Source organism: Schistocerca serialis, chromosome 10 (assembly GCF_023864345.2).
Source record: "Schistocerca serialis cubense isolate TAMUIC-IGC-003099 chromosome 10, iqSchSeri2.2, whole genome shotgun sequence".
Classification (NCBI taxonomy): domain Eukaryota; kingdom Metazoa; phylum Arthropoda; class Insecta; order Orthoptera; family Acrididae; genus Schistocerca; species Schistocerca serialis.
Genome location: NC_064647.1, coordinates 46228379 through 46254441, shown reverse-complemented (window position 1 = coordinate 46254441; position 26063 = coordinate 46228379). Strand labels below are relative to the sequence as shown.

General features: G+C 40.8%; 1 protein-coding gene across 1 annotated transcript in view; it reads left to right on the top strand.

Moving 5' to 3' along the window:
* The window catches only part of LOC126424524 (acid phosphatase type 7-like), a 196203-nt gene that overhangs the window by 123019 nt on the left and 47121 nt on the right, over positions 1 to 26063 (top strand). Inside the window, exons 6-7 of the mRNA XM_050087258.1 lie at positions 5701 to 5878; positions 20218 to 20360. Of these exons, the coding sequence (XP_049943215.1) occupies positions 5701 to 5878; positions 20218 to 20360 (321 nt within the window). The remainder of the gene's footprint in view (positions 1 to 5700; positions 5879 to 20217; positions 20361 to 26063) is intronic.

The following is a 26063-nucleotide window of genomic DNA, read 5'->3' as shown; positions in this document are numbered from 1 at the left end:
GGACTTATTTGTTGCATGATTGTCTCGAGGGATCTGCATGTGAAGAAACAGAATTCACTGTTTTTGTGTGTGTGTGTGTGTGTGTGTGTGTGTGTGTGTGTGTGTGTGTGTGTGTGTGTGTGTAAAGAAATGAGGACAGAATTGAAATGTGAGCTTGTGTTGAAAATTGAAATGTTGTGATGTAGGTTTCAGACGGACATGCAGCTTCTTCATATTGTTCAGTATTCTGTTGTTTGATGTGTAAATTATTTGGATTTGTTTTGTCTCCATAGGAATTAAGGTGCTTTTGCTGTAGTCTGTGTGAATTATATATACTCATTTCTTTATAGCACATCTTTACTATTTTAAGGAAAATGTTCTGTATCTTCATTGTGGTGTGAGGGTTTTTTTTTTACAGGTTACTTGTTTTATGTTATTTTACTCCACACTGGTTGATGAGAACTTCAGTGTCTTTCTTACTCCTCAGTTCAGTTGTATTCTGTCGCATAATGCTTCGGCACTTTCACTGTGTTTACTGTTGTTGGCATGTTTCTCTCTCTGAGTGTGTGTGTGTGTGTGTGTGTGTGTGTGTGTGTGTGTGTGTGACTTCTGTTTGAGAAAATAGCAAATGTGTAATTATTAATATAGTGTTCTAGAAATTGGTCATTTACATTTTTCTATCTTGTGAAGCAGTAACATTATCACTGCTTTTTTGTTTTTATTTATGTTGTGATTGAAAATACAGTGTCAATTTTTTAAACGTATCTGTAGTTCACATTATATGAGGTGCTTTAGAAATAGTTTAACTAACTTGGGATGGGTTCCTTACACCAGAATAATGAAGAAAATATCATGTAAAAACACATGGGAGACATGTTGTACTGTCAAGTGTTTATTGAAGGAGCATTGTACAGTGGCATGTCATTTGTTTGGAGCCAACTCACAGAAATTGTTCGCAATATAAACAACTCATAGTAAATGTTTAAGTGGTCCCTCTTTCTGCCTTTACAGCAAGTGGTTGAGATCATGGATACTAGTACCCATTCAAAGATCAGCAGTTGGTGCTAAATGGTTTTGGACGTTTCCATGGGATATTATTAAAATATCGCTGCAGTTGTGTGACTTAATTCTTGCAGGCATCCGCATAGATAAAGCATTGAACAATACAGTAATGCAGTCCAAACCATGTGCTTCTGTACGTTAGTCATGGTACACAGTGCCCAGTGCATCTTCATAATGCAACTAATTTTTTTGAGTCACTTAAGCAGTATTTGGACTTGTTGATACAAGGAAGGATGTTTCATCTAAATAGGCATTATATCCCCCCCCCCCCCTCCCCCTCTTTTCCCCACCACACAAACCTCGTCCAACTTCAGTGACAAATCACGCAAGCCACTAATCCTTTGACCACACCAAGAACCAGCTGCAGAGCCTCTGCTCGCCACCTCACCAGTTATCCAATAACATTGAGGACTGGAACAATCGTACGCCTCACTGTGGTGGACAACTTGCCATTGTGCCTGGAAATGAGGAATGGCCCACGCACAATCCTTCCCATCCCACACAGTGACATTTTGCTGCCTTCCTAATGTGCATAATATTCTAGTCCACTGTTACGCCACACCTACATCAGACTGCTTGGCAAATGGGTCAAGAAGATGAATGTGCGAGACCTATCACTGATACACTCACCCAGCACATCCTACTCCGTACTGTCAGTCTTTCTTATACCATTGTATCACAGGAAGGGCTACGGTGAATGCAGTCCTGCTGCAATTTCTGCACAGCATTTTACATGGGCACGACATTAAACCAGCTCTCTACCCACCACTAAACTGTGACCAACAGCAGATTTGATCACCCTGTAACAGAAAATGCTGCTTATTGGCTGCTTTCCAATCCATGTCATCTGGATCCTACCCCGAACTCCAGCTTCTTTGAATAATAGACTGGAGTTGTCCTCACAATACAATCAATCTCGTAATCCTTCTGGCCTCGGTCTGTGCTAGCCCGAGCATGACCCATTCCCCATGCCCCTAACTGCACTGATACTCTCTCGCATCCTCTCCTCTGCAGTCTCTCTGTTCCTCTCCTCCTTTCGGTTCATTCCTCCATGTCCACGTGCGCTGCACACAACACCCACTGCCCGTGGCCAGAACGAGCTCATTGGCGCCACTTTCTTAACCTGTATGCTTGCACCTCACCTTTCCACCTATCGGGCTGCCATCCTTAACATTCTGCTCCTTCTTTCTCCCTTCACCCACTCCACCCTGCACGACCCCTCACCCCTGTCGAGTTCCAGTGCTGACACAATGTGGCCGTACTGGTTAAAGAGTTACGACCCTTGTATGTAGCATAAAAGTAGCTGTGGGGTGCACCAAGTTCGTATTCGGTGTTCAAAATTAGAAAACTCCACTGTTTAAAGATCATTAACCACTTTTTATCCAAACTGTGTTTTGTTTGCAGGTGAGTCTAATGTTTCTTAGGTGGAATATCTGCATAAATTATTCTGTCTTTGTATAGGAAAAACTCGCTATTAAAGGTCTTCATAATATCTGTGCAGCTGATTATCTGTTGCTATAGGAACCAGAGATACTGTATAGTAAAAGCACTGTGCAGCAACATGTGTTAATCTCCGTGTATCAATAAATTATTCTCAGTTGAATTTTTTAACAGATATGTTCTCTTCCTGATCTTTTTCCAGCTAATTATGTACAATATTTCTCACGGATAGATAACTTAAGCTTCTTTTGTTTCAGAAAATATTGAAATAATTTGTAAAAAATTCACTTTGTCACGATATATCAGTACCCGCAATAATTGAACTATTTCAGTTTGATGTCATATTTCCTTTTTCACTTTGCCGGCCAGTGTGGCCGAGTGGTTCTAGGCACTTCAGTCCAGAACTGCGCAACTGCTACGGTCGCAGGTTCGAATCCTACCTCGGGCATGGATGTGTGTGATGTCCTTAGGTTAGTTAGGTTTAAGTAGTTCTAAGTCTAGGGGACTGATGACCTCAGATGTTAAGTCCCATAGTGCTCAGAGCCACGCCATTTTCACTTTAATTCTGAAAGATCAATAAGTACTGTTTGAGTTAATCTTCTGTAGACATAACACAAAATAGTTCCAAGAAAAACACCTTCAGTAAAATGCGCTACACAGCCATATTTTTGTGTGTTCATTGTTCAAATAAATTTATTGCATATCGCAACTTATCAAGTACTTGACAAATAATAAAACTTTACTCAACGTATATCTGAAAGCAGTTGTGGATTAACTGGAACTGAACTCGGAATGAATATTTACATTGCAATTTTCAGAGTCTGTTATTCTTTTTCAGTCGTTCAAACAGTAGTCACAGAAATACAATGTAGCGTTGGGCTGCTTCTTATGATAGACAGTCCTTGAGCTGGTGAATATTTTCCCATGCTCTCTGAAGAACAGCTGTCAGATCATACTCAGTCCCTGCATCACTCATGTGACAAACACAAAACAAACATTTTGTAGGTTTTTATTACATTGCTATTATTGCCATATTCGTAAAAGAGAGGCTTATTTTTTACTACTGTTAGTGAAGTTTTTCAATGTTTTAATCAGAGTCCTCTTTCAGTAAGTCCTTACTTCAAAACAGTTTCACTGTGCTCTGTCTCAGATGATGATACCGATTGAAATGGCACAGTGATCAGCACACTGGATCACATTCGAGAAGATGGCAATTCAAATCCACATCTGGCCGCCCAGATGTAGGTTTTCTGTGATTTCCCTGTATCACCCCAGGCACATGCTGGAATGGTTCATTTAGGAGGACATGGCCGATTTCCTTCCCAATCTTTGAAAACCATCAGAGCCTGTGTTCCACCTCTAATGACGGCGATGTCACTGAGACGTTAAACTCTTATCTTCCTCTCCGATGACCGTGACGTCGAGCGCCCCGTCGACCCGAGTCGTCATCGTCTGGTCTTCCTTCCTTCAGATGATATTGCTGACGCAAGTTGATTCCCACATCCTTGTGCCCAAAAATGGAGCTGTTTACCTCTGAAATTGATATTATTTAAACTGATAAATAATAAACACTGCTGAGTGGGTAAAGAAAAAGAAATGAAAACAGCAGAAAAAAAGATGTTTATTTTCTTATCATCTGATGTCATCACAGTTTTTCATTGCCATAGAAGCTAAGAGACGAAACCAAAATCCGCGGCATCGCCTCGTGCATAAAACAAGTGATTAGTCGGTTTGTCTAGGGCATACTCATTAAAACAGTTGGAAGAATTAATCAGCTTGGTGACTTCTATCAGATACATCGCACTATGTGTTCTATTAATTATGTCACATGATATGTTCTTTCAGTAACAACTCAGGAATAAAGCATTACCTAACATGTTCACATGATATACGTTAAATTCTTGGTATTGGGAACCTTTCTCCAAAGTTTGTCAAAGTATTTTTGGTACACACTGTATTTCTACTCACTTGTCCCATTGAGCAGGGATAGCTGATGGTGCACAGTCATGTAAGATTAAGAATGCAGTTTTAGTACCTATGCAGCTGTTACTGTTGTAAAGTTGTTGTATTTATATTTTTTGTTTCTGTGTATGCATGTGTGTGTTTTCAAATGCCCAAATGTGTAAGTAACTTAGAGTGTAGGAAAAATCAATGTTATTTATGTTGTAGGACTGCATGCTTCCTCTGTTCACGAAGGGTACCAGGAAAGATCTGCAATTTCACTGTGTTCGAACCAGCCACATTATTATGTGCTGCTGTGAGCTTGACAAAGCTTTGTACTTCCTCTAGCAAAGACCTCCAACTACTCCTGTCAGTTGTGCTATAGCTGTCAGTTTTAACAACAACAAGAGTTGCTGCACTATAAGAAGCAAGAGGGCTTGCCAGTGTATTGGTGCTTTTAGAAAATGTCTCCAGTGCTAGGAAAAAGATCTGTGTGTGTCACTCCACCACAGTCATTAAGTTCAGCTGCTTTGAATGTTAAGCTCCAGGACAGTGCCTACATTGGTCACTGAACATGATATTATTGCAGCAGGAAAGTTATTTGAAAGAGACGGTTGGGTTTAATACAGAGCATTCAGAAAGTAATGCAGCCTTGTGGAAAAAATACTAAATAACAAAAGTTATAGAGAGTGGCCAATATTAAGTGATTCACATAACTGCATAGGACATTCCATGTTCTTACACAAATTGTAACTTTAATGTCGCAACTGCAGTACGACATCGCTCACTCTCTTTCTGCATTCATTAATTCTGTGAGAAACGTAAAAGTGTTTATGTTGTAGAGCTTGCCTAGTACCCTCTGTTTGCTTCAGCATTGAATTGGGATTTATTTAATATAACTGATGAATTATTATGTACATACATCAATAGTGTAAAAGAGAAAAGGCAAATGGTTTATTTGTTGAAATAATAATATTATTGCAAATGTTTTGAAATAGGAATTTCTTTGGTGCAAGAACTTAGATTAATCTAAGTCATCTTTGAATAGTGTTACTATTCATTATTATATTCAGTGAAATTAACAGAAGAGGGGGGGGGGGGGGGAGAGAGACGTGTATTTTTTACTTGTATGTGAAGACCTTGGAATTCTATACTGAAAGCAATTGTAAACATTTCACAGTCTGATTATAATTTCAAGAATCAGGTGTATTGTTAGAACCTCTGTTTTCATGCAGTTTCCATATACAACTTTTGTGCATATTTTTGTACTTGTTCCAGAAACTTCAGTGAATACAGGGCACGTTTCTCAATGCCTGGACCATATGAAAGTCTAATGCACAGTTTTGATATGGGTATGGTGCATTTTATTGCTTTGTCAACAGAATTTTATTATTTCTTGGAATATGGTATAAAACTTCCAGTTATGCAATTTGAATGGCTTGTTGAAGATCTGAAGGTAAGATGATTTCTAACAAATTAGTATAGATAGGTATCAAACTGCCACATACAGTGACTATAATAACTGTAATTGAAATGAATAGGGGTAAAAACGAATTTCAGTGTTGCATAAACAAACATTTATTGTTTTCTGCTGTATACATGTTGATGAAAATTTACTGAGATAATGAAATCTATTTTCCATAAATACAATAAATTGTTCTAAAAAGTTGCAATTTAATACAAGTAGTTCGTGATTCATGTAATCATTTATTCAATCACGGTGTTTCAGTATAGGATTTATGGAACATGGTGAATGACTCTATTTTATTTCAAGGCTTAGTGTCACTTCTCCCTGTCAGTGCCATGTGACAGAAGGTGTTTGCAGTGACTAATGAAAGTTGAGGCCAGGAGGGTTATGAGAACGTAAGATGAATTGCAGGTAAAGTTCCCATCTGCGCAGTTCGGAAAAGCTGGTGTTACTGGGAAGGATCCATATGGCACAGGCTGTAAAGCAGTCTGAAATGAAGGATATCATGTTTGGCAGCGCATTCAGCAACAGAGTGGTCCACTTGTTTTGTTGTTGTTGGCCATTCATGCGGACAGACAGCTAGTTTGTTGTTGTGCCCACATAGAAAGGAGCACAGTGGTTACAGCTTTGCGTGTAGACCACATGACTGGTTTCACATGTAGCCCTGCCTTTGCTGGGATAGGTGATGTTAGTGACCAGGTGGTGGTGGTGGTGGTGGTGGTGGTGGTGGTGGTGGTGGGAGGATGTATGGGACAGGTCTTGCATCTAGGTTTCTCATTTCAGGGCATGATGAGAGGTAATTGAAACCCTGGCAGAGAATGTAATTCAGTTGCTCTGGTCCTGGGTGGTCCTGAGTTAGAGAGGGGAAAGCTCCTCTGTGTCCAGACAGTGGGACTTGGGGAGGTGGTGGGAGATGGGAAAGATAAGCGCGGGAGATTCGTTTTTGTACAAGGATGGGATGTTAATTACGGTCAGTGAATGCTTCAATGAGACCCTCGGTATATTTTGAGAGGGACTGCTCCTCACTGCAGATGCGACAACCACAGGTGACTCGGCAGTATGGAAGGGACTTCTTGGTGTGGAACAGGTGGCAGCTGTCGAAGTGGAGGTATTGCTGGTGGTTAGTAGGTTTGATATGGATGGAGGTACTGATGTAGCCATCTCTGAGGTGAAGGTCAACATCTAGGAAGGAGGCTTGTTGGGTTGAGTAGGACCAGGTGAAGCAAATGGGGAGGGAGAAGTTGATGAGGTTCTAGAGGAATGTGGATAGTGTGTCCTCACCTTTGATCCAGATAGCAAAGAGGTCATCAATGAATCTGAACCAGGTGAGGAGTTAAGGTTTCTGGGTTTTTAGGAAGGACTCCTCAACTGTCCCCATGAAAAGGTCATCAGAAGATGATGCCATTGCGGGTTTGTTTGTAGGTAACGCCTTCAAAGGAGAAGTAATTGTGTGTGAGGGTATAGTTGGTCATGGCGACTAGGAAGGAGGTTGTCGTGTTGGAATCCATCAAGCATTAGGAAAGGTAGTGTTCAATAGCGGTAAGGCCATGGGCATTAAGAATGGTAGTGTTCAGTAGTGACGAGCAGGGCACCATGTACTTAAGGGACAGGGAATGTGGAGAGTCGGTGGAGGAAGTGGTTGGTATATTTTGTGTAGGAGGGTGGGTACTGGGTAACAGGTTGATGGTGTTGGTCTATGAGAGCAGAGATTCTCTCAGTGGGGGCACAGTAACCGGCCACTATGGGGCATCTTGGGTGGATAGGTTTAAGGGCTGTAGGAAGCATGTAGAAGGTAGGAGTGCAGGAATTGGTATGGGTGAGTAGAGAGGTGGACTCCGGGGAGAGGTTCTGGGATGGGCCTAAGGATTTGAGTAGTGACAGGAGATCCTGTTGGATCACTGGAATGGGGTCACTGTGGCGAGGTTTGTAGGTGGAAGTATTTGATAGCTGGCAGAGTCCTTCCGCCTGGCAATCCTTCTCATTCATAACAACAGTGGTGAAGCCTTTGTCTGCAGGTAGGATTATAAGATCGGGACCAGTTTTTAGATGGCAGATTGCAGATCTTTCTGTAGATGTAAGGTTGGTTTGCATGTTGAGGGATTTGGGGAGTGATGGTGAGGCAAGGTTAGAGGTTAAGAAATTCTGGAAAATTAACAGGGAGTGATTTTGGGACAGTGGGGGTGGATCATGGTTGGGTGGAAGAGTGAAATGAGTTAGTCAAGGTCTTTGGTTGAGTCTGATTGGCAGAGTTAGTGGTAAAAAGTGTTCACACTGTAGAGACCGAGATAAGGTTTTTAACAAGTCCAGCATGATTGAATTCGTGAGCGGGGGAAAAAGGTGAGTCGTTTGGAAAGGACTTGTATTTCTGTGGGGCTGAGGATCCTTGAGGAAAGGTTCACGACTGTGTTGTGGGTCTCTTTAAGGTTCTGGATTCTGTGTGGTGGTGGGAGTGAGTTTTGGAGGGTGGGGTAAGTGTAGTAGGTCTGTGAGACAGGGTTGGTCAGCTATGAGGGGGTGTGGGGAGGTTTGGAGCTTGTTGTGGAGGTGGTGGACAGTGGTCCTCAAAGGCAGGAGTAGTAAGTGAAGGATGAAGAGCTTTTTGTGGTGACATTGTGCATGTTGCTAAAGTTACTGCAGGGCAAGAGTTTAAATGTGTGTTATGTGTTCCAGGAATTTGGTATTGTGCAGTAGGAGAATTATGCGGATGGTGAGAATGTACTGCAAGGAGGTTTGGGCTTGGTTGATGTGGTGAAGGATAAGGATTGGCGGAATCTGAACAGGTGGAGATCATTTTGGTAGTAAGGCCGTTAGGGGGATTCCGTGAGCCAGACAGTGATGCAGGAACAGTATGTCGGACTGGGATCTGGCTAGGGATAAGTCAACTTTTCTGATTGACCCAAATGGAAGGTGCAGGGATCCATGGTGGCGGAAAAATGAGAAAAATTACTTAAATAATACAGAATTGTGTCCAAAAAATTTCACAAAAATACAACCAAATACCTATGAAAATTCATGAGAATGAAGAAATGGATGCAAAAGGGGGAAACAAGATGAAAGACAAAAGTTTACTAAAACTGGCGAGAAGTGACAAGTCACAAAGATCAAAGTAAAGAATAACTAATAAAAATATATGTATCAAGTTTGAGGGTGGATAAATGAGAAGGGGGGCGGCAGATGTGACTGGAACTGGTGGTGGGTGTGAACTGGGATAGGATAGAGAAAGTGTGTGGGTGAGGAGGGGTTCGTAGGATGAGATAAAAGATCGTGTGGCACCAGAAAAGTGCGAGAGTTAACTCACAAAAATACGGGAAATGGTGCACTCCTTTAATAGACCTACATGAAAGACCTGTCCCATACATCCTCCCAACACCACTTACTACTGTCTGGTCACTAACATCACTTATCCCATCAAAGGCAGGGCTACCTGTGAAACCAGTCATGTGGGCTAGAAGCTAAGCTGCAACCACTGTGCTGCATTCTATGTAGGCATGACAACCAACAAGCTGTCTGTCCATATGAATGGCCACAGACAAACTGTGACCAAAACACAAGTGGACCACACAGTTGCTGAACATGCTGCCAAACATGATATTCCTCATCTCAATGACTGTATCACAGCCTATGCTATATGGATCCTTCCTGCCACCACCACCTTTTCTGAATTGTGCAGATGGGAACTTTACATGCAATACATCCTATGTTCCCGTAACCCTCACGGCTTCAACCTTTATTACTCACTGCCCTCACCCATCTAGCCCTTTCCCTGTTCCCATTCCAGTCATTCCACCACCAAACTCAGTCTTTTTATTTCTCTCCTTTTCTGCTACTTCCCCTCGCCCCTCTCCACCTCACCCCTGCCCTCCGTCTAAGCTGCAGCACTTCACTGTCCTCCACCCCCACCATACTATCCCCCCCCCCCTCCCCACCCCAGCCTCCTCCTTAGCCCCACCCTCCTCCTTAGCCCCACCCTCCTCCTTAGCCCCACCCAGTCCCACTCCCATCAGGCACTGGTGCTGCTGCTCACAGTGTGGTTTCAGTTGCCTGAGTCTGTGGTCATGTGTGTGAGTTTAGAGGTGTACATGTCCCGCTTTTAACCTGCCCATGCTTGCCCGGTGGCCAGGCGGGCAGGCCGCCGCTCGTTGTCAACAGAATGGGCAGGCTGCTTCACTCCCAGCCAAGCCAAGCAGAACCCAACCCGGGCAGGCTGCGGGAAACTTGCTTGCCTGCCCATATTACTGCTGAGCTGCGCTACGCAGCCGTTTAGTCTGCGCGCGTCATTGTCGTACAAAAGTTTTTATTTTACCTGAGCACCAAAAGACAAACCCCAACATTATATATATATGTATTAATTTCAGGTAAAAAAAATATTGGTTTTATTTGTATATTCTTCCTTTACGCGTATATTTCGGGCTTCTTATCTATATAAATACAAATTAATTGCCAAATGTGTTGATAAGCGTAAAACTCGAACGCCTGGACCAGTTCGGCTAAATTTTTTTTGCTGTGTTCGTAATTCTCAGGACAAGGTTTTTATGAAATAAAATTTTTCGAAAATCGACCGAAAAATTGGAAAATTTGACAAAAACTGAAAGTGCGTTTTCATTGTGTCCGTGTGTTTGTATTGCATACAATCTTGATGAAATTTTGCACACTATACTTTGAAACCAAGAGGAAGGACACAGTCTACATAAAATTTCATATGGTGCATGGCAGAGGTTCTTTTACATAACGGAACTCGACAAATTGTACGTATTTATTCCGATCTTGATGAAATTTGGCACACTTGATATTCAAAGCAGGATGAAGGGCGCTGCCTGCTTAAAATTCTGAATGGTGCATGGCGCACACACACATGTAAATATTCAAAAACCTTCTCCATGGAAACATGCGTACATAGTGAACTTTCATGGTAACCCACAAACGGGGGGGGGGGGGGGGGGGAGATGGGCCAAGGGATGGGTTCAAAAATGGTTCAAATGGCCCTGAGCAATATGGGACTTAACTTCTGAGGTCATCAGTCCCCTAGAACTTAGAACTACTTAAACCTAACTAACCTAAGGACATCACACACATCCATGCCCGAGGCAGGATTCGAACCTGCAACCGTAGCGGTCGCGCGGTTCCAGACTGTAGCGCCTAGAACTGCTTGGCGACTTCGGCCGGCCAAGGGATGGGGAGGGGGGGGGGGGGGGTGGAGGTGATCAAAGAGATAGTGGGAGAGGACTAAATGGATAGAGTGAAAATACGGGAGGGAAGATGGACTACGAGAGTATGGAATAAATAAATGCCCAGGCAACGCAATGCAGTCTGTGCTGCACTTTTCAACACCGAAACGGATGGATATTTGTACTAAAGAAGTGAACCTCCACCCCCCAAAAAGAAGATTGGTCACCTCCCCAGAAGAATAAATTATCTACGCCCCTATTAACCACTGTACTGCAATGAGAACCAAATTAAGATTTTGGAAGTCTAGATTCTTTAACTTTAGTATGTTTCAGCCAAGTATGACACCAATTATATAAATATTTAACTACGTTTCCAGGATGTATTTTACTGGTTCTGTGAATTCATTCGAAGTTGGAAAAATCATTCTAAATTGCCAAAATGCATTTTAACAAAATCGAAGGACTTGTTTCGTATCCAGTTCGTCTAAAAACTATAGTACTGGGAATACAATGGCGACCCCGAGCCATTTTTCGCGGCTCCTACGTTTGCGTCATGAGAGTCCACACTTGTAGTCTAGGTCTGCATCATGAGGGACCATATTTCGGACCATCATGATGCAGACTAAGACGACGAGTGTTTACTTGCATGATGCAAATCTAAACGACGACTCTAGACCCTCATAACACAGACCTAAACGACAAGTCTGAATCCTCATGACGCAGATATAGACGCTGTGGAGAGTGGCTCAGAGTTTCCATTATATTCCTACTACAATACATTCATGGAAAAAGACGCTCTTCATTTTAGGAGTATTTGTAGTGTCTAGCTTTTCAGCATCTTGACTCTGCATGTGGGATTCCCCTTAATATAGAAATACAAGAATAAAATTACATTTTGCAATGTGTGTGGAACTCAACAAAATAAATTGTAATTTAAACTCATAATGTGTATTGCCTTACTCCACAAATGAATATTTTATTTTGCAGAACACTTTTCAACATAAAATCTTTACAAATTTTCCTTCAGTTCCCCTGAAAGTATTATTTAGGCCAAACCAGATACTCCTAAAAATATTTGGCTACTTTTGCAAACCCAAGTAACAGAAAATGGTTTACAAACAATAATTAATGTCACTTGGAAGGATTGAAATCAAAAATTTTAGTCTAAAATAAAAATGAACTGTATGCATTACAAAATGTCTATCTCAGAAATTGACGCCCAGAAAGCACAAGAAAGAAATCTGCACTCTTAATTAGTAAATTTGCGCTCAAACTCATAGTTTCCCGTTTAATGTTCTACTGTATTTTCAATGTGTCTGCTGATTAGTGTTTGAATTAATTATGACGAGATCGTTAAGTCTGTCTGCATTAAGACGTGATCGTTTTTCGCTAATTAGGTTTCCAGCGCAACTAAAAATTCTCTCACTAGACGCACTAGTGGCTGGTACATTTAATATTTTTCTTGCCACACACACAAGTCGAGGAAGTCGTTGGGAGTTATTTTTCCACCACTGTAGAATATCTCCCTCGTTCACACAGTGTTCTTGCAAGTATCTGCTGACTTCATCATGTAGGAGAGGAGGCTCTTCTGCCCAGTCTTTAAATTTCGCCATTTTGTACGGCCCTGGATTTGTTTCTTGGTTGCTGTGATTGGGCACTTGTACTGAAACTGTACAGGTTCCAATTAATATTTGCAGAATAATGTGAAGTTCGTACTACACATAGTTGAAATTATAATAGGTTTTAGATGATGCTATCATTTATCGTCCTGTAAAGTCACCAGAAGATCAAAACTAACTGCAGGACGATTTAAATAAGGTATATATTTTTGGTGTGAAAATTAGCAGTTGGCAATAAATAATGACAAGAGCAAGGTTATCCCTGTGTGTACTAAACTAAGTCCGTTAAACTTCGTTTACAAGATCAACCAGTCAAATCTAAAGGCTGTAGATTCTACTTAATACCTCTGATTACAATTACGACCTACTTGAATAGGAATGGACACACAGAAAATGCTGAGGCGTTTTAATGACAAAACACTCTTTTGGAGCATTGCTACGAAGTTGGAGAGCCTTACTATTGACGGAAGAGGTCGAAAGAGTCTAAATAAGGGCAGCTGGTTTGGTATTATCGTCAAACAGGGGAAAGAGTGTCGCGGAAATTACACAAGAGTTGGGGTGGTAATCATTTCAACAATGGCGTTTTTTGACGTGGCGCGATCTATATATGAAATTTCGATCACCAACTTACACCTCCGAATTCGAAGAGATATTGTTGAGTCCCATATACATTGGAAGAAATGATCATCAGAATAAAATACAAAAAAGCAGCGCTCAGACGGAGAGCTGTAGGTGTTCTATCCCGCGCGAAATTCGAGAAAAGGAGACAAATAAGTTGAAAGTGGTTCGATGAACCCTCAACTAAGCACTTGCGTGTGTCTTGCAGAGTAACCATGTACATGTAGATGAAGAATATATGCATTATCTTAGGAGCTTACCTTCAGCACACACCTGTCGTGCTGCTTGGTAAACTTCAATTTTTTCATCCTCGGTTAACTTTCTTAATGTGCGGTAGTTAGCCACCATAAACGTTGCAATTTTATGCAACATACTAACGCACATTTTCTGTTCTAGGAAGGCATCAGCGGCTTGTTTCAAAGGTTTCATGTCCTGAAAATACATTTTCTCAACATACATATTTCACAAGTGGTTCTATAATATTCAGATGGAATAAAATTACAAACCTCTTCATCGTTATCCCGTACGGTACAGTGAGTTTTTAAGGCATAAAACCACGGTAGAACTAAATGTAGGGTTGGATCCTTGTCACTCTCTAGATCAACTGTGGCTTCTTTAAACGGCTTAAGAAATTCTATAAGCTGGCCAGTGATATGGTGGTCATAGCCCAGCATCTTTTCAGAGGCACCTTCATTATGTAAAACAGCCTTCACTGAATCAATCTGAGAATGGACTGATACAAGCATGTCAAAATAACTATTCCAACGAGTTGAAACCCACTGCTTTAAAGATTAGTTCAGTCTCACACAGAGACCTCTTCTCTTGAAGTACGAAACCGTAGCCCGCACTGTATTAAGAATGGCTAATATATTTGGAACATTTTCTTTCAAAAACTGTTCGCTCAGAACATGTTTCAAGACTGTGTTTATACTATGAGCCATGCATGGAAGACGCTGATATACTTAGAGAGCTTTGACAATGTTACTGCCCTGGTCTGTGACAAACGTAATTTTGGCAATGTCTTCACGAGAAACACCCATAGTTTCTAAGCCATCTTCCAACTCGTTTCGAATATTCGAGCCAGTTTTTGGGCAGTCAGGAAACGTAGAGCACATTAGTACATATTTATTCAAACGCCAGTTTGAATTTATGTAATGCATTGTCACGGACATGTAATGCACCCCTTTGTAATTGTCTGTCCATAGATCAATTGTACTGGCACATATACCAGAACGAATCGCATGCACTATATCTGGGAGCATTTTGCTGCGCACTTTATCAGCTAATGTTTGAACTTTCCTAGCTACTGTCACTCGGGAAGGCATAACATTTTTAATATCAACTGAGCCATATTTTTTACCTATGTCGATCAGTGTCTGCCCTAAATTAAGAAATCCTTCTCCCTCTATACTGCTAAATGGTCTCAGGTCCTTAGCACACATTTCGACGCACTTTTCGGCCACTAAATCTTTGTCCTCTTTCAAGATATTTATGGAGTGAGGGAACTGCTTGTCAAATTTGCACACATGTCGTAACATACTCGAGGTTCCCGAATAAGTACTTAAGAGCTTTTTACATAGTTTGCATTGAGACACACCTACCGATTTATTTGAAGCGGCCTCATAAACACACGAAAACGTTTCCCATGCGGCACTTGTGCTCTGTTTCGTTACCAGCATGTATTCGCCAGTTGTCAATTTTTTTTCAATCTCACTAAAGTTCGACCTATTCATTGTGCTGCCTCCACCGTTGCGATAAATGAATTGCAGGCTAACTACCTGGCTACTCTAGTCACGGTAGCTTGACAGCGCAACCTGTTGTCAGGCGCAGCAAGCTGAGCGGGTCCCGTGAAGCTTGGCAGGCTTGCGGGAACCCAGGTAGCCCGGGCTTGCGGGAGCCCGTATCGCCCGCATTGCCCACTATGCCTCAGTACACGCGCACTCTTGTGTTTACATCCCAGCAGGCTGACCTGCATGAATGGTTGCAGAGGTGCTAGGGGCAAGCAGGCTGCAAGGGGAATTTGTACACCTCTGTGTGAGTTGTATTTGTGTGAGTGTGTGCGTATGTGCGTCTATTGTTGACGAAGGCCTTAATGGCCAGAAGCTATGATTGTGAGTGTCTTTTTGTTGTTCCTACCTGCGACCCAGCGGCAAACGGAGTTATCTGTCTGACCTGGGTGGCAGTTTCGGGGGAGGGGGGCCATATTCATATTCTTGAAGGAAAGAACCTTGTTTCACAAAGCGCCTAGTATCCAGCTCACGTTGGTCTATCGATTATTCATATGATTTTGAACACCTCCATGTTGGTTTTATAACATTTTTGAACACCTTCTAAGTTTATTTCTGAATGAATCATAGGTTGGTTTTTGAATGCGTACATAGTGTATGTGATGTCTGTCAGGGGAATTCTCCTTGTACTTAGAAATAAACTTTCCTGCAGACAAAAGGGGATGGGGCTATGCGAGCTGAGCGGAATGAAGCTGAACGGATGACTGCCAATCGCTGTCTGATTACATGGTTGACTGGGTTTGTGAATGATCAGCGTTATTATATTTACTAGTGAAATCCATAGATTCAGACAACCAGAGTGGAAATAAACGAGAAAGATTACATATTATCTTCTCGGTGTACCCAAGAAAATGAAATTTTGACAGAAAATTTTTGGCCAGATCGCCACACTAGTGAGGGCCAGTTGTACAGTCCCAGGCTAGCAGCCCCTTAAGTTCTGTTCTGGAAGCAGCGCGGAAAATGTGTTCTATGAACATTTAACGGTGCCTGACTGGAGAATAATCGCGGGATAACAAAACCGAGGATTCTGACAGGATTAGTGAAGTTACTCAGCGAATAACTTTGAAAGTGGCAGGAATAGTTACAGAATTAGTGATAAGATTGTTTGTTAGAACGAGGAAGGAGAAGAAATGGGGACTTCACTCAAATTATGGAAGAATATCACGATTCCAAATTTATATAAAAATTTCATGCTAATACTTTTTGATCTCGTGCTTGGGGAAACTGGAGCATATGAATGAAATGTGAAGCTATTTCCTAACATAAAGCTTTTTGCTTGTTGTAGGACTAACAGGTATTTGATATTGGTACTTCGTGTATTATATTCTGTCATTTGTGTCAAAGCAGTCTCATTTATTTTCTGTGTGTTAAAATTGCTGCATTATTACAAAGGCCTATTTTGTTTTATCGAGCAGACAATGACAAAATAGACATAATCAGACCGAGAAACCACACCAGTCTTGGGTGCTATTTGTGTTCAGTATTAGACGACATTTTGATTTTTCATGCAGCAAAACGTTTGACCAACTTTGATAAGGTAATAGATTCTTTCGCAGAAAGGAAAGCACGCTGTGTAAAGCTGTAGCAAGATTAGAGAGAGAAAAAATGATAGGAGCTAAGTATTGAAGAAATCTGTATGGTCTTGTTTGTCTCTTGTCTTAACTGGTTTCATGTATCCTACATTTAATTGTATGTCACACAAAACAGCAAGTTATTAGCTAATAGACAACAAAGAGTGCAAATTTTCTGAAGAGTTCTTGTTCTTCCAATTACAAATAATCGTGTCCAATATTAATTGCGAGCTTATTATTAAAAAAAAGGGGGGGGGGGGCGGCGGCAGGATGTCAAACTGGCCGTTTGGGAGCAGGAGAGGCACCACAGGGCATTTTAATTTCCACTATCCTGAATATAGTTTGATGACATCCATTACAAAATATACACATTTCAATTCCACAGAGCAAATTACAGTGACGTTCGATAGAAGAATGCTGTCTGAAGAGGCGTGGCACTCCACTTTGGCACACTTAAGCTCAAATAACATGTCTTACATTTCCTCGTACACACATTTTATCTATCAGATTCTTCAGAAAGGTGTGCTCTACAAAATGAACATATTTTTGAAAATTCAGTTTTTTAAATATTTTTGACCTATCGCAATCCCTCGTCGCAGGGGGGAGGGGGGGTTACCAAGTATTGCCGGTTTGCTAAAGAAATTTGGCTTTTATTAATCTTTTCCGCTGAGGCAGTCAATGTATTTGAAACTAAGTGTTTAATTCCACAGTATTGGCTATCGCTGCATTTCAAGTGCACGTTTTCATCTTCTAGCACGTATGGCATTATGCCATTATAAAGAACCAAACATGAGATAATACAGTACTGGTACTCCAAGAAAATTTACATCCCAAAAACCACACTGAAAAGCTTAATGTCAGGTCGAGGACTACTTCATTGGGAATCTGGACATATGAGTGTGCACTTAAAGTATTCACTTTAAATGTGCACATTTCAGTGTGGTTGATGAAGTTCTGATGCTCTTGGGGTATCCTTTGATATCTTGTTTCTTTTATAACGTAATGTAAGATATTTTAATGTTTTACAATTACAAATGTATGAGCCTCCTACGTCATCGTAGCTGCGCAAGCACGGTGGCGCCAGTCATCTGATGGTCTTTGGCAACTGCTGAAACAAACCTATTTCTAAGAGGTCACGGGAAAATATTGTGAATGGTGTTTCGAAAAGCAAAACAACTCTGATGACGAGCCATTAGGAGAATTTTGAGTCTAGATCAGACATTTATCTCGTTAGTAAAAATTTTACTGGCACATTTGTGTGATATATCCAGAAGTGTAACACGTGCTAAAAGATCAACATAATATGTGGAAGCTTAGCTCCTCTTGCAGCTTATTAACCTTAGCGACCAATATTATATGTGAAAGCTTTGCTTTTCTTGTAGTAACACTTTGTACCGGGTGATCAAAAAGTCAGTATAAATTTGAAAACTGAATAAATCATGAAATAATGTAGATAGAGAGGTACAAATTGACACGCATGCTTTGAATGACATGGGGTTTTATTAGAACCAAAAAAATACAAAAGTTAAAAAAACGTCCGACAGATGGCGCTTCATCCAATCAGAATAGCAATAACTACCATAACAAAGTAAGACAAAGCAAAGATGATGTTCTTTACAGGAAATGCTCAATATGTCCACCATCATTCCTCAACAATATCTGTAGTCGAGGAATAATGTTGTGAACAGCACCGTAAAGCATGTCCGGAGTTACGGTGAGGCATTGGTGTCGGATGTTGTCTTTCAGCATCCCTAGAGATGTTGGTCAATCATTATACACTTGCAACTTTAGGTAACCCCAAAGCCAATAATCGCACGAACTGAGGTCTAGGGACCTGGGAGGCCACGCATGACGAAAGTGGCGGCTGAGCACATGATCATCACCAAACAACGCGCGCAAGAGATCTTTCACATGTCAAGCAATATGGGGTGGATCACCATCCCGCATAAACATCATATGTTCCAGCAGGTGTTTATCAGCCAGGCTGGGGATGATGCAATTCTGTAACATATTGGCGTACCTCTCACCCGTCACGGTAGCAGTTACAAAACCAGAATCACGCATTTCCTCAAAGAAAAAAGGCCTGATAATGGTAGATGTGGTAAATCCAACCCATACCATGACTTTCTCATCGTGCAATGGAGTTTCCACGACAGTTCTAGGATTTTCGGTAGCCCAAATTGTGCAGTTGTGGGAATTGACAGACCCTTGGAGCGTGAAATGAGCTTCGTCGGTCCACAACACATTACTCAACCAATTGTCATCTTCCGCCATCTTTCAAAACACCCACACCGCAAATGCCCTCCGCTTCACTAAATCGCCGATGGATTTTGTACGGATAGCATCGGAGGGTACGCCTCGGTGCCAACCAAACAGTAGTGTATGGAACGCCGGTGCAACTTGCAATTGCACAAGCGCTGACTTCCCCGTGCGTGACGAACCCGCTACAGACTCCATTTCTTCCTGAACTGTCTCGGCACCATTACGCTTTGTGCTCAGTCGGCCACTATGGGGTCATCTAAACAACCCGTGGCTTCGAACTTCGAAATCATTCTCGCCACAGCTGCATTTGTCAACAGACCTTTACCCGTTCGAATCCCCTTCCTATGGCGATAGGATTGTAAAGCTGAACTAGCACATTCCCCATTCTGATAATACAGCTTCACTAAAAGCGCCTTTTCAGTTAACGTCAACATGCTGCGACTGCTGGCGCATCTGATTCTCTCTCTCATTACAGCTCCTTTTATACACAATTGTCATGCGCGTTGTGCTGTCCAGCGCCATCTGTCAGACATTTCGTGAACACACTCTCTCTCTCTCTCTCTCTCTCTCTCTCTCTCTCTCTCTCTTTCCTCCCCCCCCCCCCCCCCCCCCCTCCTTATAAAACCCCATGTCATTCCAAGTATGTGTGTCAATTTTTACTCCTCTGTCTACATTATTCCGTGGTTTATTAAGTTTTCAAATTTATACTGACTTTTTGATCACCCGGTATATCAGTTTAAACCATTAACTTTGCTTGTTTGTGTGTTCGCGCTACGTAAGTGATGTTGCTAATTGGCTGACTACATCACTTGTCCTATGCTCTGAATATCCGCTGTCATCGGCTGGCGAGATCACGTGATGTGAACTAAGACGGCTTACAAAAGCGCATCACAATCTAGATTTCAATGCTTAGGAAAGTAACATGTGGTGTTTGATAGAATCAGAATTTATACTTTCGTAATACGAAAATATGCAGGGTACATGTTGCGTCACATCAAAGATCTTCCCAAAACGTGTTTCTTTCCCTGAGTTTCAGGAAATTCTATGCCCATGTATAAAACCATAACCACTCAAAGGATACGTTTACAGTTCTGAGGGAAAATATACTGTCACTTAACATGGAAAAAGTGAGTTTTCACTTGGGAGAAAGTTAATTTTTAGTCAGGAACTCCAGTAAAAGTCCGGGATTTCCCCCTCCCCCTCCCCCCTTCCCCCGTTGTCCGCTTATGTACCCTGACATCATTTCTGTATATTATTCTTTCTGTTATTGGTGTTACAGTGTTGTTGTTTGGATCTTCTGCACAGAAAGCAACTACTGCAGAGGCAAGAGCTGCGAGACCATGGATTGTGGCATTTGGACACCGTCCCATGTACTGTTCTAATGGTGGCCCTGCAGACTGCAATCACTACAGTTCCCGAGTGCGCACCGGAATTCCATTCTTGGGACTGTGAGTTGTGTTCAGTTTTGTAGATGTAGTAGTTTGATGTGAATGGTAGGACGACTCTTATTGAAAAGTCTGACATTCAGTTTTGTCTGATTCTGTGCTCTTTAACAGTCAGAGAAAAGTCACAACCACTCGACTGACTTCGGATCGCCTGCTTTTGATTGAAAGCTGTTGTTTCCATTTCATTCCATTCCATGCCAGGTGGTCTAGAGGTTCCCACATGAGCATCACAGAATTTGATAAAATTTTGTGTAAACATTTGCACATGTTCTCAGTAAACAATAATGTGGTTTCATGAACACTAATAAAATACGAGGGTTGGAACTTAAATAGTCGCAACTATTTATTCACGACCAATACAAGAGAGTTACATGTTTGCATCTGTTACTGTCCTTCAAAGTAATCACCAGCATTGTGTAGAACCCATTGTCAGTTATGTGGAAGGCGTAGTATACCGTTAGCAGAGCCTGTTCTGTTGATGGTGCGAATGGAGCGATCTAAAGTTAAGGTGATTCTCATGTACGACTGTTGTCCTAACGCATTACATTCCTCAATGGCAGACTGTCAGTGCACAGTATTACTGTTCGTTTTTTGGAGCATCACCTACGACCATCTTTGCAAAAGAAGCAGCGGCCCTTTCTGCGCAACCCACCCATCATTTTGCACGACAATGCGCAAGTGCATACAGCGCAAGCTGTGGCTGCTCTGTTCAGTCAATGGGACTGGGAAGTACTGTACCATCCACCAAACTCCCCGGACTTAAGTCCTTGTGACTTTTATTTGATTCCAAAGATGAAGGAACCACTTTGTGGTGTTTGCTTCAGAACTGTTCCAGAGATTTGACAGGCAGTAGACCGCTCCATTTGCACCATCAACAGAACAAGCTCTGCTAAAGGTATACTGTGCCTTCCACATTGTTGGGCAACAGGTCCTACACAACGCTGGTGACTACTTTGAAGGACAGTAACGGGTGCAAACATGTAACTCTTTTGTATTAGTTGTGAATAAATGGTTGTCACTGTGTAATTTCCAACCCTCGTATTTCTGGAGATGCTCGTTTGTTTGACCACATAGTGCAGCTATCAACAGTGCACCCACACGTTTTCGAGTATTTGAGATGTAATATCCCCTGCAATATTTTCTCAAAAGAAACGAAACTAAGTCATCTTGTACTCGTACAACTTTTTACACCCTCTTAAGCAAAATAATAATAATAATAATAATAATAATAATAATAATAATAATAATAATAATAAGCAAGCACCCGTATCATCTAACACAGCCACACATCGATCAAGACGCATCCAACACATGGCTAAGAAGAGGCAATATATACAGTGAGACAGAAGGATTCATGATTGCAATACAGGATCAAACAATAAACACCAGATATTATAGCAAGCATATTATTAAAGATCCCAATACCACAACAGATAAATGCAGACTTTGCAAACAACAAATAGAAACAGTAGATCACATCACAAGCGGATGTACAATACTAGCAAATACAGAATACCCCAGAAGACATGACAACGTCGCAAAAATAATACATCAACAGCTTGCCTTACAACATAAACTTTTAAAACAACACGTTCCTACATACAAGTATACACCACAAAATGTACTGGAGAATGATGAATACAAATTATACTGGAACAGAACCATTATAACAGATAAAACAACGCCACATAACAAACCTGACATCATACTCACCAATAAAAAGAAGAAATTAACACAACTAATTGAAATATCCATACCCAATACAGCAAATATACAGAAGAAAACAGGAGAAAAAATTGAAAAATACATCCAACTGGCTGAGGAAGTCAAGGACATGTGGCATCAGGATAAAGTTGACATTATACCAATTATACTTTCAACTACAGGAGTCATACCACGCAATATCCACCAGGACATCAATGCAATACAGCTACATCCAAACTTATATATACAACTTCAGAAATCTGTAATTATTGATACATGTTCAATTACCCGAAAGTTCCTAAACGCAATGTAACATATACCGTACAGTTAAAAGAAAGTAACGCTTGATCAAGGTCCGCGTCACTTTCATTCCGAACCAGACCTAAGGTCTGAGAAAGGAAAGATAATAATAATAATAACAACCCCCGTGGAGGCCCGGGAAAAGAATAGGCCTCCGGTATGTTCTGCCAGTCGTAAAAGGCGACGAAAAGAACAAACCACTAATAGGGCTAACCCCCCTTTTAGTGTGATTACTTGGTTCAGGACAGAACTAAAGAAACCTCGGACAAGCGCCGTCATGGTCGGGGACGACGATTGAACCCTATGCCCACCCCCAATGGTAATGACACTGCTAGCCAACTGGAAAATGATTTAAATCCAAATAGAGGTGTTTTGCAGGATATGCTTCCTGCAACCACCCTAGAAGGAAAACAAAGACAGAGGATGAGATGGTCAGATGAAGTCAATCGACACCTCATGTTCTGTTATTACCAAGCAACAAACCTAGGAACCAACACAACTGGATACAGATCACAAGTACACACAACATTTATTACCAGATACCCAGAATAAAAATTTTTAACAGAACAACGTCTAGCTGATCAGATTCGTGTAATAATAAAAAATAACAGGATACCCCAGTCAGAATTAGAAAACATCAAACAACAAGTACAACAAATACTGGAACAAAATAATGTGCAATTAGAAGAAGAAGAAAATACAGTAATTGACTCAAACATCCCAGAACAAACAAACAAAGAACAACACGCATCAATTAAACAATCAGAGGAAAACGAAATCTTAAGACAGTCACCAACACAAGCACAAATAGAACATGAAGTGAAGTGACACACATGTTAGATATAGAAGAAAAATTTCAGTTGACATATATAGAATACAAAGACACAAATACAGACATTAGACCATTCTTGCATAGACCACCAAATAGCCCACAAGTCGAAACAACAATAAAAACTATCAACACAATCATACACAACAAAATAAATGAATACACAACTATGGAAGAGTTACAATTACTGGTTTATGTAGGAGCACTCACTACACTAAATATACACACTAGGCAGAGATCAGAACCAACCAACACACAGAAGAAACCCACAAAACCAGCATGGCAACACAGGCTACAGATCAGAATAGAAAAACTGAGAAAATACATCGGACAGCTAACACAATTTATAAGAAATGAAATATCAGACAAAAAAGGAAAAAGGTTAGGTAAAATCTCACAACAAGAAGCAATAGAGCAGTTAGACGAAAAGAAGCAGAAATTACAAGCTGTGGCCAAATGACTTAGAAGATACAAAAAAAGTGAAAATAGAAGGAAACAAAACCAAACATTCAACACCAACCAAAAGAAATTTTATCAAACAATAGATAACACACACTAAAAAATAGACAATCCACCAAACATAACAGACATGGAACACTTCTGGGGCAGCATATGGTCAAACCCGGTACAACATAACAGGCATGCACGGTGGATACAAGCAGAAACAGACACATACAAGATGATACCACAAATGCCTGAAGTGATAATTTTGCAACATGAAGTCACCCAAGCAATCAATTCTACTCACAATTGGAAAGCCCCTGGAAAAGATAAAATAGCAAATTTCTGGCTAAAGAAGTTCACCTCAACACATTCACATCTAACTAAATTATTTAACAATATAATGGAAGGAAACATTCCACGTGGGAAAAATTATATATAAAAACAAAGATGAGGTGACTTACCGAACAAAAGCGCTGGCAGGTCGATAGACACACAAACAAACACAAACACACACACAAAATTCAAGCTTTCGCAACAAACTGTTGCCTCATCAGGAAAGAGGAAAGGAGAGGGGAAGACGAAAGGAAGTGGGTTTTAAGGGAGAGGGTAAGGAGTCATTCCAATCCCGGGAGCGGAAAGACTTACCTTAGGGGGAAAAAAGGACAGGTATACACTCGCACACACGCACATATCCATCCACACATACAGACACAAGCAGACATATTTAAAGATACATTCTTTAAATATGTCTGCTTGTGTCTGTATGTGTGGATGGATATGTGCGTGTGTGCGAGTGTATACCTGTCCTTTTTTCCCCCTAAGGTAAGTCTTTCCGCTCCCGGGATTGGAATGACTCCTTACCCTCTCCCTTAAAACCCACTTCCTTTCGTCTTCCCCTCTCCTTTCCTCTTTCCTGATGAGGCAACAGTTTGTTGCGAAAGCTTGAATTTTGTGTGTGTGTTTGTGTTTGTTTGTGTGTCTATCGACCTGCCAGCGCTTTTGTTCGGTAAGTCACCTCATCTTTGTTTTTATATATAAATTATTTAACAGTTACATTGCAGACCCATACACATTCCCTGATACACTTACACATGGAATAACATATCTGAAACCTAAAGATCAAGCAGACACAGCAAACCCAGCAAAATATCGCCCCATAACATGCCTACCAACAATATACAAAATATTAACTTCAGTCATTACACAAAAATTAATGACACATACAACACAGAACAAAATTATCAATGAAGAACAAAAAGGCTGTTGCAAAGGAGCACGAGGATGTAAAGAGCAACTGATAATAGATACAGAGGTGACATATCAAGCTAAAACTAAACAAAGGTCACTACACTACGCATACATTGATTACCAAAAAGCTTTTGATAGTGTACCCCACTCATGGCTACTAGAAATATTGGAAATATACAAAGTAGATCCTAAATTGATACAGTTCCTAAACATAGTAATGAAAAATTGGAAAACCACACTTAATATCCAAATAAATTCAAATAATATCACATCACAGCCAATACAGATTAAGCGTGGAATATACCAAGGAGACTCATTAAGTCCTATGTGGCCTTGCCCTGAACCCACTATCCAACATGCTAAATAATACAAATTATGGATACAATATTACTGGAACATACCCACACAAAATCACACATTTGCTATACATGGATGATCTAAAACTACTGGCAGCAACAAATCAACAACTCAACCAATTACTAAAGATAACAGAAGTATTCAGCAATGATATAAATATGGCTTTTGGAACAGACAAATGTAAGAAAAATAGCATAGTCAAGGGAAAACACACTAAACAAGAAGATTACATACTAGATAACCACAGCGACTGCATAGAAGCGATGGAAAAAACAGATGCCTATAAATATCTAGGATACAGACAAAAAATAGGAATAGATAATACAAATATTAAAGAAGAACTAAAAGAAAAATATAGACAAAGACTAACAAAAATACTGAAAACAGAATTGACAGCAAGAAACAAGACAAAAGCTGTAAATACTTACGCCATACCAATATTGACCTACTCATTTGGAGTAGTGAAATGGAGTAACACAGACCTAGAAGCACTCAATACACTTACACGATCACAATGCCACAAATATAGAATACATCACATACATTCAGCAACAGAAAGATTCACATTAAGCAGAAAGGAAGGAGGAAGGGGATTTATCGACATAAAAAACTTACATTATGGACAGGTAGACAATTTAAGAAAATTCTTTCTAGAACGAGCAGAAACTAGCAAAATACACAAAGCAATCACCCACATAAATACATCGGCTACACCACTACAATTTCATAACCACCTCTACAACCCTTTAGATCACATAACATCAACAGATACAAAGAAAGTAAATTGGAAAAAGAAAACACTACATGGCAAGCACCCGTATCAT